This window comes from Aotus nancymaae, unplaced genomic scaffold, assembly GCF_030222135.1.
Source record: "Aotus nancymaae isolate 86718 unplaced genomic scaffold, 86718_ANA_hifiasm-v0.15.2.pri h1tg000022l_1, whole genome shotgun sequence".
NCBI lineage: Eukaryota > Metazoa > Chordata > Mammalia > Primates > Aotidae > Aotus > Aotus nancymaae.
In genome coordinates, this window is record NW_026988435.1 from 29,577,116 (window position 1) to 29,591,513 (window position 14,398).

At 39.7% G+C, this 14,398-nt stretch overlaps 1 protein-coding gene across 6 annotated transcripts in view; it reads right to left on the reverse strand.

Annotated features, from left to right (window-relative positions):
- The window catches only part of APP (amyloid beta precursor protein), a 281,113-nt gene that overhangs the window by 7,843 nt on the left and 258,872 nt on the right, over positions 1 to 14,398 (reverse strand). For all 6 annotated transcript variants that reach the window (XM_064380074.1, XM_064380073.1, XM_064380072.1 and 3 more), the window contains 2 exons: positions 11,133 to 11,233; positions 5,993 to 6,139 (listed from right to left, as the gene is read on the reverse strand). In XM_064380074.1, coding sequence (XP_064236144.1) covers positions 5,993 to 6,139; positions 11,133 to 11,233 — 248 coding nt within the window. The remainder of the gene's footprint in view (positions 1 to 5,992; positions 6,140 to 11,132; positions 11,234 to 14,398) is intronic.

Consider the following 14,398-nt stretch of genomic DNA (forward strand, 5'->3'; position numbering starts at 1 on the left):
ATTTCATTTAAGTCTGTGAAATGCTATGCAAATGCTGAAGAATGATTTACTTCCAATTATGTGGTCACTTTCAAAATAGGTGTAATGTGATACTGAGGAAAATGTATGTTCCGTGGACCTGGGGTGAAAAATTCTATAAATATTCACTGAGTTTACTTGTTCCAGGTCTGAGTTCAAATCATAGATGTCCCTGTTAATTTTCTATCTCATTGATCCACTGCATATTAACAATGTGGTGTCAGAGTGTCCCACTATTATTATGCGGGAGTCCAAGTCTCTTCATAAGTCATTAAGAACTTGTCTTATGTATCTGGGTGTTCCTATATTGGGTGCATATATATTTTTATGATCATTGACTCCTGTTGTTGCATTGATCCTTTTACCATTACGTAATATCCTTCTTTGTTTCTTTTAGTCTTTGTTACTATTAAAATCTATTTTGTCAGAGATGAAAGTTACAACTCGTTTTTTTTTTTTTTTGCTCTCCATTTGATTGGTAAGTCTTCCATCAACCCTTTGTTTTGAGTCTTTGTGTGTCCTTGCTTATGAGATGGATCTGGATACAGTTTATCGATGGGTTTTGACTTTTTATTCAATTTGCCTGTCTGTGTCTTTGATTGGGGCATTTAATCCATTTAAATTTAGGATTAATATTGTTATTTGTGAGTTTAATATTGTTGCTTAATACTAGTTGGCTATTTTGCCCATTAGTTGATATAGATTCTTCATTATGGAGATACTCTTTACCTTTTGGTGAGTTTTTGGGATGACTGATACTGGTTGTTCCTTTCTGTGTATAGTGCTTCTTTCAGAAGCTCTTGTAAAGCAGGCCTGGTGGTGATGAAATCTCTGAATGCTTGCTTGTTTGTGAAAAATTTTATTTTTCCTTCATTTATGAAGCTTAGTTTGGCTGGATATGAGATTCTGGGTTGAAAATTCTTTTCTTTGAGGATATTGAATATTGACCCCCACTGTCTTCTAGTTCGTAGGGTTTCAGCTGAGAGATCTGCTGTGAGTCTGATAGGCTTCCCTTTATGGGTAACCTGACCTTTCTCTCTAGCTGCCCTTAGAATTTTCTCCTTTATTTCAACCCTGGTGAATCTAACGATTATGTGTCTTGGGGTTGCTCTACTTGAGGAATATCTTTGTGGTGTTCTCTGTAATACCTGGAGCTGAGTATTGTCCTGCCTTACTAGGTTAGGAAAGTTTCCCTGAAAAATATTTTCCAGCTTGGATTCATTCTCTTCATGACATTCAGGTACACCTATCAAACATAAATTAGGTCTTTTCACATAGTCCCATATTTCTTGGAGACTTTGCTTGTTCCTTTTTACTCTTTCTTCTCTAATCTTATCTTCTCGTTTCATTTCATTAAGTTGATCTTCGACCTCTGATATCCTTTCTTCTGCTTGGTCAATTCAACTGTTAAAACCTGTGCATATTTCGCGGAGTTCTAGTATTGTATTCTTCAGTTCCATTCATTCACTTATATTCCTTTCTAGATTGTCTATTCTCGTTAGGGTTTCGTCAAACCTTTTTTCAAGGTTCTTAGTTTCTTTACATTGGGCTAAAACATGTTCTTTTAGCTCACAGAAGTTTCTTATTATCCACCTTCTGAAGCCTAATTCTGTTATTGGAACGCACTCATTCTCCATCAGGCCTTGTTCCTTTGTTGATGAGGAACTGTAATCCCCTGTAGAGGGAGAGGCATTCTGATTTTGGGTATTCTTAGCCTTTTTACGTTGATTTCTTCCCGTCATTGTAAATTTATCCACCTGTCGTCTTTGTAGTTACCGACTTTCAAATTAGGTCTCTGAGTGGACGTCCAACTTGTTGATTCCCAGCGCCGGAATCTGAGCAACCCACCGTGCTGGCTAAAACAGCAGCGTTAAGACTCGTGGTGCTTTCCTGCCCGGGAATCTCCGGTCTGGCTTCCTTCTTGAGTCCCTTTTTCAATCAGCTAAATAGGCGACTCTGCCTTCCTGGAGCTCCAAATGTTGACCAAAAGGGTACCCAGTCCTGTTTACTCTGCACCAGCAAAACCGCTGCGCCGGCCACAAGAGTTGCACTGGTGACCCGTGGGGCTCCTCCGCTGGGGATCTCCTGGTCCGTGAGCAACAAAAATTCGTCTGAAAGTGTGACGTCCTCTCGTTCTCTGCGCTTTCACTGGGAGCTACAATCCTGAGCTGCTAGTAGTCGGCCATCTTGGATCTCTCTTGAGGCTTGTTTTCATTTCTACATTCGTTCTCAGGTTTATTCCCTAGGGTTCCTATCTCTGTGATCTTCTGTAGGAATTTTTCACTCTAAAAAGGAGGAATTTCCTGGAAATCAATGCTTTCCTTATGACTTCTTCACAGACTGATGGTATGTAAGTACAATGGTATTCTGTCCTGAGTGACTGAAGCGAGTCTAACTGGAAATATTCATTTACACATTTTTGTTCCTATTGAAGTAGGGTTAACCATTAATGAGGGTTAGCCAGAGCTGGAAATAAAGGCATTTCCATGTACTTGAGTGTGAGAGGACCTGTTAGGGTAGGAAGAGGATGTTTGCAGAAGCATCACTTCCGTTCAGTGCAGACTCTGGAATGCTGAAAAAAACGGCGCTCGGAAAGCCCACAGTGCTCTCACCTGGGAACATTCCTGGGCTGGGGTGCAACTCCCTATGTTCAAGTTCTAGCATCCCAGCTAGACTATACCTTTTTGAGGACAGAAAAGGGGAATGTAGTCTATTCCAACACTGTTGTACAGACACACCATGAGGCTGGACAGAGGGCTGCTTTTGGGAAGGACAGCCACAAAGGTCTTGAGAGGAAGAAGGAGATGAGAGGAAATAAACAAAATGAAACACAAACGAGGTGGGGCCCTTCATCTAGAAAGGCTTCCAGTTGCTCTCAAGTAGACAGCAAAATGAACATCTAGAGAAGAGCTGAACAGCCATCTTTCCTGATTTTGCTCCTGCAAGGATACCTCCTGGCTTAAAAATTATTTTCAGAATCTGGGTCAAAATGTCAACTTCTCCTCTGACATTCCAAGTCCAATGAGACACTGCGTGGTAACTGACAAAAAAAAGGTGATTTAATTCAGGCAGCTGGAAGAGCACTTAAAAGGCAACTGGTTATCTGGGAGGCAAGAGATACCATCTTCCACTCCCTAAGGCTTGCGCAAAGAACTAAAAGGAAAGAGTGTTAAAATGATGTGTCAGTGACTCTCAAATCTGACTGCCTGTCTCATTTAGGTGGGGAAATTTTCAGCACTCAGATTCCCAGCCTCCTATTTGGGAATTCTGTTTCCTTAGGTCTGGGGTAGGACCTGGTAAGCCTCACACACAGCCTGGGGAAGGGGCTCCTGATAGATGCCTTGCTTTTCTCCCTACCATCACTGGGCTCGATGTGTCCCCCTAAAATTCATATGTTGAAGTCCTAACCTGCCAGTACCTCCGCATCTGACTGTATTCGGAGACAGGGTCAAAGAGGTCATTAAAGTTAAACAAGTCATCATCAGGGTGGATCCTAATCCAGTATGACTGGTGTCCTTACAGGAAGAGGTTAGGACACAGCAGAACACGGAGTGAAGGCCATGCCGTCTGCAAACCAAGGAGAGAGGCCTCTGGAGGAACCACCTGGCTGACACCTTGATCTTACACTTTCAGCCTCCAGAAATGTGAGAAGGTAAATTTCTGTTGCTTAATCCACCCAATCTGTGTTACTTTGGTTATGGAAGCCCTAGGAAGCCAAGTCTTTGGCCTTTGGCATCAAAGACGGGCATCTTTAACTGACAGACCAGCAGCAAAGATAGAATTATATTAAAGAAATTAAAAAGGGCTCTTGAAGGCTGGGTGTGGAGGCTCATGCCTGTAATCCCAGCACCTTGGGAGGCCGAGGAGGGTGGATCACTTGAGGCCAGGAATTTGAGACCAGCCTGGCCAACGTGGCAAAACCCCTAAAAATGCAAAAATTAGCCAGGTGCGGTGGTGTGCACCCATAATCCCAGTTACTTGGGAGGCTGAGGTAGGAGAATCGCTTGAACCCAGGAGGTGGAGGTTGCAGTGAGTGGAAACCATCCCACTGCACTCCAGCCTGGGTGACAGAGCGAGACTCCATCTTAAGAAACAAAGAAAACAACAACAACAATGAAAAAAGTCAAAACAACAGCAACAGAAAAGGGCTCTTGAATTACTCAAGTATGAAGACATCTTTATTTGCTCAAACTTAAAACTAAAATTTTTAAAAAATTAATTTGAGCAGAAATAAAAGAAACTGACACTAATGAAAATATATCTTATACTGTTTTGAGGGACATAAGCTTAGATACTATTACAAAAGGTGCAGTGCCCAAATGTGACGCTGCGGTCATTGCTTCTATGTGCTCATGCTCTGGTCTGAGTCATTCCGTTCCTTTCCACCTGCTGCCTGCTGTTCCCTTGGTTTCCTTCCTCACACTGCTCATCCACGTCACTATGAATGGGGAAACGAGGCTCAACCTCAGTTTCCCTCAGCAGCTTCTGCTGTCATCTGCAGAGGTGTTAAATGCTGAACAAAATGAGATTCCTGGCTTCACTACAGATTTAATTTATTTAAATTCTGCCTGTCTTCTTCTAATCAAGAATGGTTTAGAAAAGAGTTCCTTGGGGATGGTGAAATCTTCAGGTCCCTAGAAACACCTAGACTTTTCTCTGATGGCAAAAGCAATGGGGGTCGGGCATGGTGGCTCATGTCTGCATCCCAGCACTTTGGGAGGCCAAGGTGGGTGGGTAGATCACCTGCAGTCAGGAGTTCAAGACCAGCCTGACTGATATGGTGAAACCTTGTCTCTATTAATAACATAAAAATCAGCCAGGAGTGGTGACATGCACCTGTAGTCCCAGCTACTCAGGAGGCTGAGATAGGAGAATTGCTTGAACCCAGGAGGCAGAGGTTGCATGAGCCCAGATCGCGCCACTGCACTCCAGCCTGGGCGATGGAGCAAAACTCTGTCTCAAAACAACAACGACAACAAAACACAATGGGGAATAAAAAGCAATGGGGAATATGAGGGGAAATCTGGACTCCGACCTTGACCCTACGTACTTTGAACCCTTCTGTCTTGGCCTCAGTTCCCTCATCTACAAGATGAGAAGATAAATTTGATCAGTCATCAATATATCTTTTAGCTCTAAAAACTCTGTAACTCTTAAAATATTGCAATAAAATGTTATACAAATTTTTCGGTTTCCCCATGCATATAAAAGTTATATACTTATACTATACCCTCTGCAAGACAGGTTCCTAAAAAGTTCCATATGCTATGAGATTTTTATACTCCCCACATGGCATTTTAAAAGCATAAAAATAACTTATTTGTAAAATTTTTTTTTTTCTCTCTCTCTCTCGTTTTTGTATAGCACCTCAAAACTAAGATATTTCAGGTGAAGTACAGGATAATAGGTTGAAGAACTCTCAAATAACAACCATGTATGTTTTGGTGGGCCATTTAGTATACTGTGATTTCCTGAGAAACTTCAAAGGTAAGAATTGCACTGAAAAGTCACATTATTTACTATTACCTGGTTGTATTCAGAGGCCAGACTAAGAGAAAAGAAATCCAGGAATAAAGTATGTTTAGGTTTTTTTGGAAAAAGCAACCTCCGACTTCTGTTTTTATTTTTAACTTCTCATACTGATTTTTGTTGCTTGTCTTTGGAAAAAAAAGTCTAAGAGTAATCATACTTTTTTAAAGTCATGCATTATCATTTGTATTATTTTGATAACTTCATTACAAATTGTAAGTTGAGATAACACACAATCTCAATGCCTTGATCAGAATATTCACAGTAAGTTGCAATGAATGAAAAGCAAGACAAGAAAGAACAGCTGTAACCCAAGCCTCACAGAAACATATTGATTTGTTTTTTTTAAAGAGAAACTTAGATAGTTCTTAGCAAAAAGCTAAGCCTAATTCTCTCACAGTCTTCTTTAATTCCCACTTGCAAACATGCAGTCAAGTTCACCTACCTCCACCACACCATGGTGAATGGATGTGTACTGTTTCTTCTTCAGCATCACCAAGGTGATGACAATCACTGTCGCTATGACAACACCGCCCACCATGAGTCCAATGATTGCGCCTTTGTTTGAACCCACATCTTCTGCAAAGAACACCTTGAAAACAAATTAAGAAAAAGAATTTTAACTTCTAAATGAAATGTAATTTATAAGTGCAATTAAAAGAACTTCATTTCTTAAATGCACAGGACATTTGCATGAGGTTATATGAAAAGTTTCAGTATATTCTCTGCCCAGCTGGTTGGTCACATATTTGGTGCTTACTTAAAAAAAAGAAATCACATATTCTCCTTACTAAGAATGACAATCATAGTTTATAGAACAATGTACAACATGTGGCTTCCCCAGTACGAAGAAGTCTACTTTCCCCTCAAGTCAAAACTGAAGTCTCCAAGGACCTGAAACCCTTTGATAGGTGGAACATTTAGTGAGTGGTGGGAAGATAGTGCTTGGATCTATCAGAAGGTGGAAAGGCACGGATCATACTAATGAAAGGAGGTCAGCATTTTCCCAGTCACAGCAGGTTTGAAACTCTGAGCCCTGATGTCTGACTCTCAGTGACTGCAACTTAGGTGTTTTTCAATTCTGTAGATATCCTAATTTCCTTGGAGGGACATTTTTAATGCACAGGGATAAACATTCTGAAACAAAGGAGTTAAACAATAAAAAAAAAAGACCTCTTGTTACCTACTTTTAGCCATAGTAATTCAGCAGGATTCTAATGAACCTTTAGCAGTATAACGCTTTTTAAAGCATAAAGTTGTTTCAAAGGGAAGTACAGGCAACAAGAATTTAAAGTCACTTAGCGCTCATGCCTTCTTATTATTGTCTCCACACACCAAAATGTGAAATGTTGCTTTATTCTTGCTGTTTATTTGGATTAAACATAAAAAAATTTTTGAGAACACTGTAAAAAATAAATTTCATTTATTGCACTATATTCCTTCATACTGTTTATAAAAGCGAGTCATTATTTTTCAACTTTATCTACATCTTGTTATATAAGGAGTTGATCTTATGCCAGATGATGTAAAACTATTGCTAAACATTACCACATTTGCTATGTAACTTAATGAAAATACAAGCACACCTAGCTTTATTGCACAGTAGTGCTCTACACACAGTTTTGTTTTTTTTTTTAAACAAATTAAAGGTTTGTGGTCACCCTGCATTGAACACATTTATTGGTGCTATTTTTCCAACAATGAACACAGGTTCACTTCATGTCTGTGTCACATTTTGGTAATTCTTTCAATACTCAAACATTAAAAAATTATTATATCCGTTTGGTGATCTGTGATCAGTGATCTTCGATGTTACTATTTTAATTGTTTTGGAGGGTCATGAAACATGCCCATGAAGACAGCAAACTAAATCAATAAATGTTGTGTGTGTTCTAACTGCTCCCTAAATTGGCCACTCTGTTCTTCAACTCCTGGGTTCCCTACTCCTTGAGACAATAATATTGAAATTGGGCCAGTAAATAACCCTACAATGGCCTCTAAGTGTGTAAGTGGAAGGAAGACACGTGTCTCTCACTTTAAAGCAAAAGCTAGAAACAATTAAACTTAGTAAAGCACATTGAAAGCCAAGCTTCTTATGCCAGTTAGCAAAGTTGTGAATGCAAAGAAAAGCTCTTGAAGGAAATTAAAAGTGCTACTCCAGTGAGCACACAAATCACAAGAAAGTGAAACAGCCTTATTGCTGATAGGGAGAAAAGTTTTAGTTGTCTGGATGGAAGATCGAACCAGCCACAACGTTCTCTTAGGCCAAAGCCTAATCCAGAGCAAAGCCCCCAATTCTCTTTGATTCTATGAAGGATGAGAGAGGTGAAGAAGCTGCAGAAGAAAAAAAAGTCGGGAGAGGTTGACTTCATGAGGTTTAGGGAAGAAGCCATTCTCCGTAACACACAAGTTCAAGGTGAAGCAGCGAGTGCTGATGTAGACGCTGCAAGAAGCAGCTTCTGAAGCACCTGGTGAAGGTGGCTGCAGTAAATAACAGATTTTCAGCAGAGATGAAACAGACGTATTTGGAAGAAAATGCCATCTAGTACTTTCATTACTAGAGAGAAGTCCTGGGTTCAAAGTATCAAAAAACAAGCTGACTCTCTTGTTATGAGGTAATGTAGCTGGTGACTTTAAATTTTTGAAGCCAAGCCTGATTTACCATTGTAAAACCTAGGGCCCTTAAGAATTACTGTACATCTACTCTGCCCATGCTCTATAAATGGAATAACAAAGCTTGGATGACAGCGTGTGTCTTATCAGCATGGTTTACTGAATATTTTAAACCCACTGTTGAGGACTACTGCTCAGAAAAGATTGATTTCAAAATATTACTGCTCACTGACAAGGCACCTAGTCACCCAAGAGCTCTGAAGGACAAGTACAAGGAGATTACTGCTGTTTTCATGCCTGCTAACACAACATCCATTCTACAGTCCGTGGATCAACTTTCAAGTCTTATTATTTCAAAATACATTTCAAATATATTTTGTAGGGCTATTAACTGCCATAGTGAGTGATTCCTCTAATGGATCTGGGCAAAGTACACTGCAAACCTAAAAAGGATTCGCTTTCTAGATGCCATTAAGAACATTTGTGATTCATGAGAGAAAGTCAAAACATCAACATTAACAGGAGTTTGGAAGATGATTCCAACTCTCATGGGTGACTTTGAGGAGTTCAAGACTTCAGTAAAGGATGTCACTGCAGATGTGGTGGAAATAACAAGAGAACTAGAATGAGAAGTGCAGCCTAAAGACATGACTGAACTGCTACCATCTCACCATCAAACTTGAATGGATGAGGAGTTACTTCTTATGGATGAGCAAAGAAAGTGATTTCTTGTAATGGAATCTACTCTTGGTGAAGGTGACGTGGACACTGTTGAAATGACAACAAATTAGGAGATCACATAAACTCGGGTGATGAAGCAGTGGCTGGATTTGAGAAGACTGACTCCAATTTTGGAAGTTGTTCTACGGTGGGCAAAATGCTATCAAAGAGCATCACATGCTACAGAGAAATCTTTTGTGAAAGGAAGAGCCAATAGATGCAGCAAACTTCATTATTGTCTTGTTTTAAGAAATTGCCACAGCCACCACAAACTTCAGCAACCACCACCTGGATCAGCCAGCAGCAGTGAACATCAAGGCAAGATTCTCCAGTGGCAGAAGGATTAGGACTTGCTGAAGACTCAGATGATCATTAGCATTTTTTAAGTAGTAAAATATTTCTAAAGTATGTATGTGGTTTTTTAAGACATACTGCTATTGTACATGTAACAGACCACAGCATAGTATAAACATAACTTTTATATGCACTGGGAAGCCAAAAAAATTGTGTGACATTTTATTATAAAATCTGTTTTATTGTGGTGTTCTGAAATTTCCAAGGTATGCCTGTAGCTCCCTAAAAAATTCTTTCAATATAGCCTCAAGATAGTCAAATGACTGACTTTTCAAAGCTAAACTAACATGCCAGATCTGGAATATAAAATAGCAAATGAAGCAAACTTCTAAAAGGGTGTTACTCATGGTATATCCATAACAAAATGGGAAATTGTTCATAATTATTCGCTTCACTAAACAAATATGCTAGCTCAACATTTTTATAAAAAGCAAATCATTAATTAGCTAATGATACTAGTGTGAGGTAATCAGGAATAAATGCAAGTCTAGACATATTCCTGTGCCTTTAAGAAACTACTGTAATTTTGTAATATTCATTGCACTAATTATAGTATATTATCTTATCAACTAGTGCAGTAGAGGGAGTTGATTCTCCTAATTGCTGCTGCTGCCATTAGTCACTGTCGCATTATAGGCGTCAGTGTAATTGCGGAGATGGGCTTATACGAGGCAGGCCCCAGCGAGCGCACGTTTATCTTCAGCTTTCTGCCCTACCAACTCTCAACTCTTCAGCAGTTCCCCAGTTCCGATTAACCTCTTCAGCAACAGCCTCATCAAGAGAACCCCTGATTTTATAACAGTTGATACTGGATTATCTTGCCAATGAACACCATGCTTCAAAAACCTAAATGTCTTTGTACAAAAAAAGAATTACGCGACTTAAGAACGCAAATCCAAATCCCAAGTCAGTCTTTCATTTGCTTCAATTATTTAGAGTCAAGTGAGGCATAAATAATAATTTGAAGGTGTTTCTTTAGGATATTAAGACTAGGATTTATCAATTTTATTTATGAATATTGAAAAGACATTTTCTGCTTGAAAAAAGCTAACACACACAGAACAAAAGAAGTGCTTGACAGAACTTCAAGTATTACTGCTATAGAAATTTTATTACCATTTTTCTGTTCACCACTGAATGTGATAAAATTGTCTTCTTTATTAATTTAACCCCCTTACCGCACCTACTAATAAGATGGAAGCCTAACATAATCCGTGATTTATCTGAGTTTCTAAGCTTTTGGTAAAGGATTTTATATAACTACTAGAGCTGACCACAAAGGAGATGTCGCTTTTTGATTTACTCCAATTCTAACATTGTGGGGGGAGGAAAGTGATTTCATCTGAAAAGAAAGCTGCTGTCTCCTTTGCCCAAACCTTTTGATGAATAACACTATCAGGAACATCACGGGGTCCTGCTCACCCCATGATCTTACTTTGCAAGAGAAGTTAAATCATGGGAGGGAGGAGAGGGAATGAAAAGAAAGAGCAGGGGGAGAGATGAATGAGCAAAGACAGTTCCAGATGGGAACTGAAGCCACATAGAGTGTTCTGTAAAACTAAGCAGCCTGTGCATGTGTTTGACTCTGATCCTTCAATAAACCTATTGTAAACCTACTTTCCTAGAAAACACAGTGGAAGTTAAAGCGGCTGCTATATTGAAATTAATTCTACTTTACGTTCTGAGTCCTGCACGAGCTTAGCTGCCTTGTAGTCCGAAAGAACTATTCACGAAGCCTCTTTATTTTCTTTATGTTCCGTGGTAATCCTATAGGCAAGCATTTTATTTTTGTTTTTATCTTTTCCTTAATTTGATTTCTGGCACAGGATGAACCAGAGTTCACAGGTCATTCGGCAAGACAGACAGAGTAGCGGAATGAGGTAAAGTATTTTACGTACCAGTTTTTGATGATGAACTTCGTATCCTGAGTCATGTCGGAATTCTGCATCCATCTTCACTTCAGAGATCTCCTCCGTCTTGATGTTTGTCAACCCAGAACCTGTATTATATCATAATTAAAATATGCGGGACAACCAATTAGTTTTATTCACAAACAGTAACATTATAAGACAAAGCCTACCCAAAACTTCTTTCTAGACCTGAAGTTAGAGGAAAATTAATGACTTTCTTCAAGAAAAATGATACCCTACATTTAAATCTGTAGTTATTACCTATTTTAAACAAAAAGAAATGAAAGGGTAAAGAAATCTGAACATAAGGCTTCTGCTGCCTTTAAACACATGCTGTAATTTTTGAAAACAGGGGAAAAGCAGAAGTTAAATGCTGGTTGTGAGGCTGGCAAGGATTTGTTTCTGGAATATGTTGGCTTGGCTTAGCAGCTTACTGTTTGGCCTATTATGTGTCTTTTTCCATGTGCACTCATTACTTCAGAAATAATAGTAAAAGGCTTTAAAAATGAGCATTAATTACCTGGTAGAACAAAACTGCTACTTTGGAGCTTTGTACCAATTACAAATAAATTATGTTCATGTGTCTATGCAGTGAAGCATTGTAAAAATTATATAATTTTAGTTAAGTGTTCCAGTTATAGATACAGATTGTAATTGGTTCATCTGCTGAATAACGAGCTACAGTACATAATTTTTAAAAGGCTTTTTTGGGACTAACAGAATTTATAACCTACAAACTCTTCCTTCTCTATAAATTGCGATATGATTCTTAACACTCATTGTTCTGATGAATTTCATTATTCAAATAATAATTTGAAGCTTAAAAACAAAATGCAAAGTCATTTAAAAAACAACATTAAGTAAAAAGTATAAATGTCAGTGTCCATACTGTAACATTTAATTATCAAAAATCAGAATCTTAGGATGAAAAGGGCTTTTGAAGTCACCTCCTCTTCAGTGTTCCCACCCAGGAGCAGACTGTCAGCTCCCATTTGAACACAGAGGAATGTGTCAATTTCTCTCCATTTTTTGAAAGATTTGCCTACCAGAATGGCCTTTTTTTACATGAAGCCAGAATCAGTTTCCCCGTCCTTTGAGCCTGGTTCAACACAGAGCAAGCCTAATCCCCCCTTCCTCATTAGGGCCTTGAACACCCTTGAACAAGTATCAGATCCCTAAGGAGAGGCATGTCTCTGTGGGTTCTTGTCTTACTGAGGCTACACATTCCCAATTCCTTTGGCTCCCAGGGGAATTCACTTCTTGTTCTTAGCCTAATCACTCTTTCAATCTTGTCTATGAGATGCCGGGAGACTTGTCACACATCTTGCTGACACTGAAAAAGCACAATGTCCACAGCATATGATGTGCCAGTCTAACAGCTGAGCCTATACAAGGAGAAGGTAAAGGCAATCTGACAAAACCTAGGAAATCCACGCTGGCTGTGACGTAGCACCATTTCCTCATCCAACTATTCAAAAAGCTTCCACTTGATAACCTATTTGAAAAGAGACTCATGATCAATGTCAATCTATACCTGGCTTGTAGATTGTGAAGCTATCTTCTCTCCCTTTTACTATTCAGAATTTCATTTTCCTATCCCTACCTTCCCAGCTTTCCACAAAGACCACAGGCAATAGTTCTATTTTATCTTCAAGTTCTCTTAGCCTGCAATTGGTCTGGGCCTTAAGAACTTGGACGTGGGTAGCAAGATGTCATGGCTTAAAATATATCCACGAATTTGCTGATACTCCTTCCTTCAAGAGGTAGAACTTAATTTCCTTCCCTTGAGTGTGGTCGGGATATAGTGATTTCCTCTAGTGAACAGGGTGTGGTAGAGGTGATGGTGTATGACTTCTGAGACTAGGCCATAAAAGGCACTAAAGCTTCCTTCTTTATCTCTTTCCTGGACCTCCTGGTGCAGGGATGCGAGATACCATGTTGTAGGGACTCAAGCAGCCTTACAGAGTTCACGTGGTAAGGTACTGAGGTCTCCTAATAATAGCCACATGAGAGAGCCGTTTTGGCAACAGACCCACCAGCCCCAAGCAAACCTTCAGATGACTTCAGCTCAGGCAATGTCTTAATTGAAAGCACACGAGAGATCCCGTGCCAGAACCATCCAGCTAAATCACACCCCAAATCCTGATCTATAAAAACTATAAGAAACTAATGCTTGTTGTTTTAAGCTGATAAATTCTGGGGTTATTTGCTAAATAGCAATAGGTAACTAATGGTCTAGGGCTTTGTTTTCTCATGTTAATCTATTGTTTTCTTTTTTTGTTTTTGTTTTTGTTTTTTTTTGAGATGGAGTATTGCTATTGTTGCCCAGGCTGGAGTGCAATGGCACGATCTCAGCTCACTGCAACCTCTGCCCCCGAGTTTAAGCAATTCTCCTGCCTCAGCCTCCTGAGTAGCTGGGACTACAGGCATGCACCACCACAATCGTCTTAATTTTTTTGTATTTTTAGTAGAGACGGGGTTTCTCCATGTTGGTCAGGCTGGTCTTGAACTCCCAACGGCAGGTGATCTGCCCACCTTGGCCTCCCAAAGTGCTGGGATTACAGGCATGAGCCACCCCGCCCGGCCTATGTCGATCTATCTTGGGCTTTAATTTCCTTTCATCACAAGTTCATTCTCTTTAATAAAGACATAAAAGGCACAATGAAAGTCGGACAGTTTTCCTTTCTCGTCTCTTTAACTCTGGTCTCCTCAATGACCCAACCCTCAATCCCCAACTCCTTACCAAGAGACCCACAGAACTCTCTATTCTTATTTTCTTACTTTAATATTGTAAGTATTTTTTGCAAGTTTCAACTCATTCTGCTGAAACTAACTTTTCTGACACTTATTTTTGTAGGGTAGTGATGCTAAAACTCTTTTAATTCCCACTGGTTGTATATTTTTATCTTTCTATAGCCCTTTTACATCTGAGACCTTGTATAACCAGTGATTTCTTTACAGCTCACTTCTTTTCTGTTACTAAGATCTGGCAACTTGCCAGGCGTGGTGGGTCACGCCTGTAATCCCAGGACTTTGGGAGGCTGAGCCAGGCGGATCACTCGAGGTCAGGAGTTTCAGACCAGCCTGGCCAACATGGTGAAACCCCGTCTACTAAAAATACAAAAAAAATTAGCCAGGCAAGGTGGCACACATCTGTAATCCCAGCTGCTCCAAGGCTGAGGCAAGAGAACCACTTCAACCCGGGAGGTGGAAGTTGCAGTGAGCTGAGATCGCACCACTGCACTCCAGCCTGG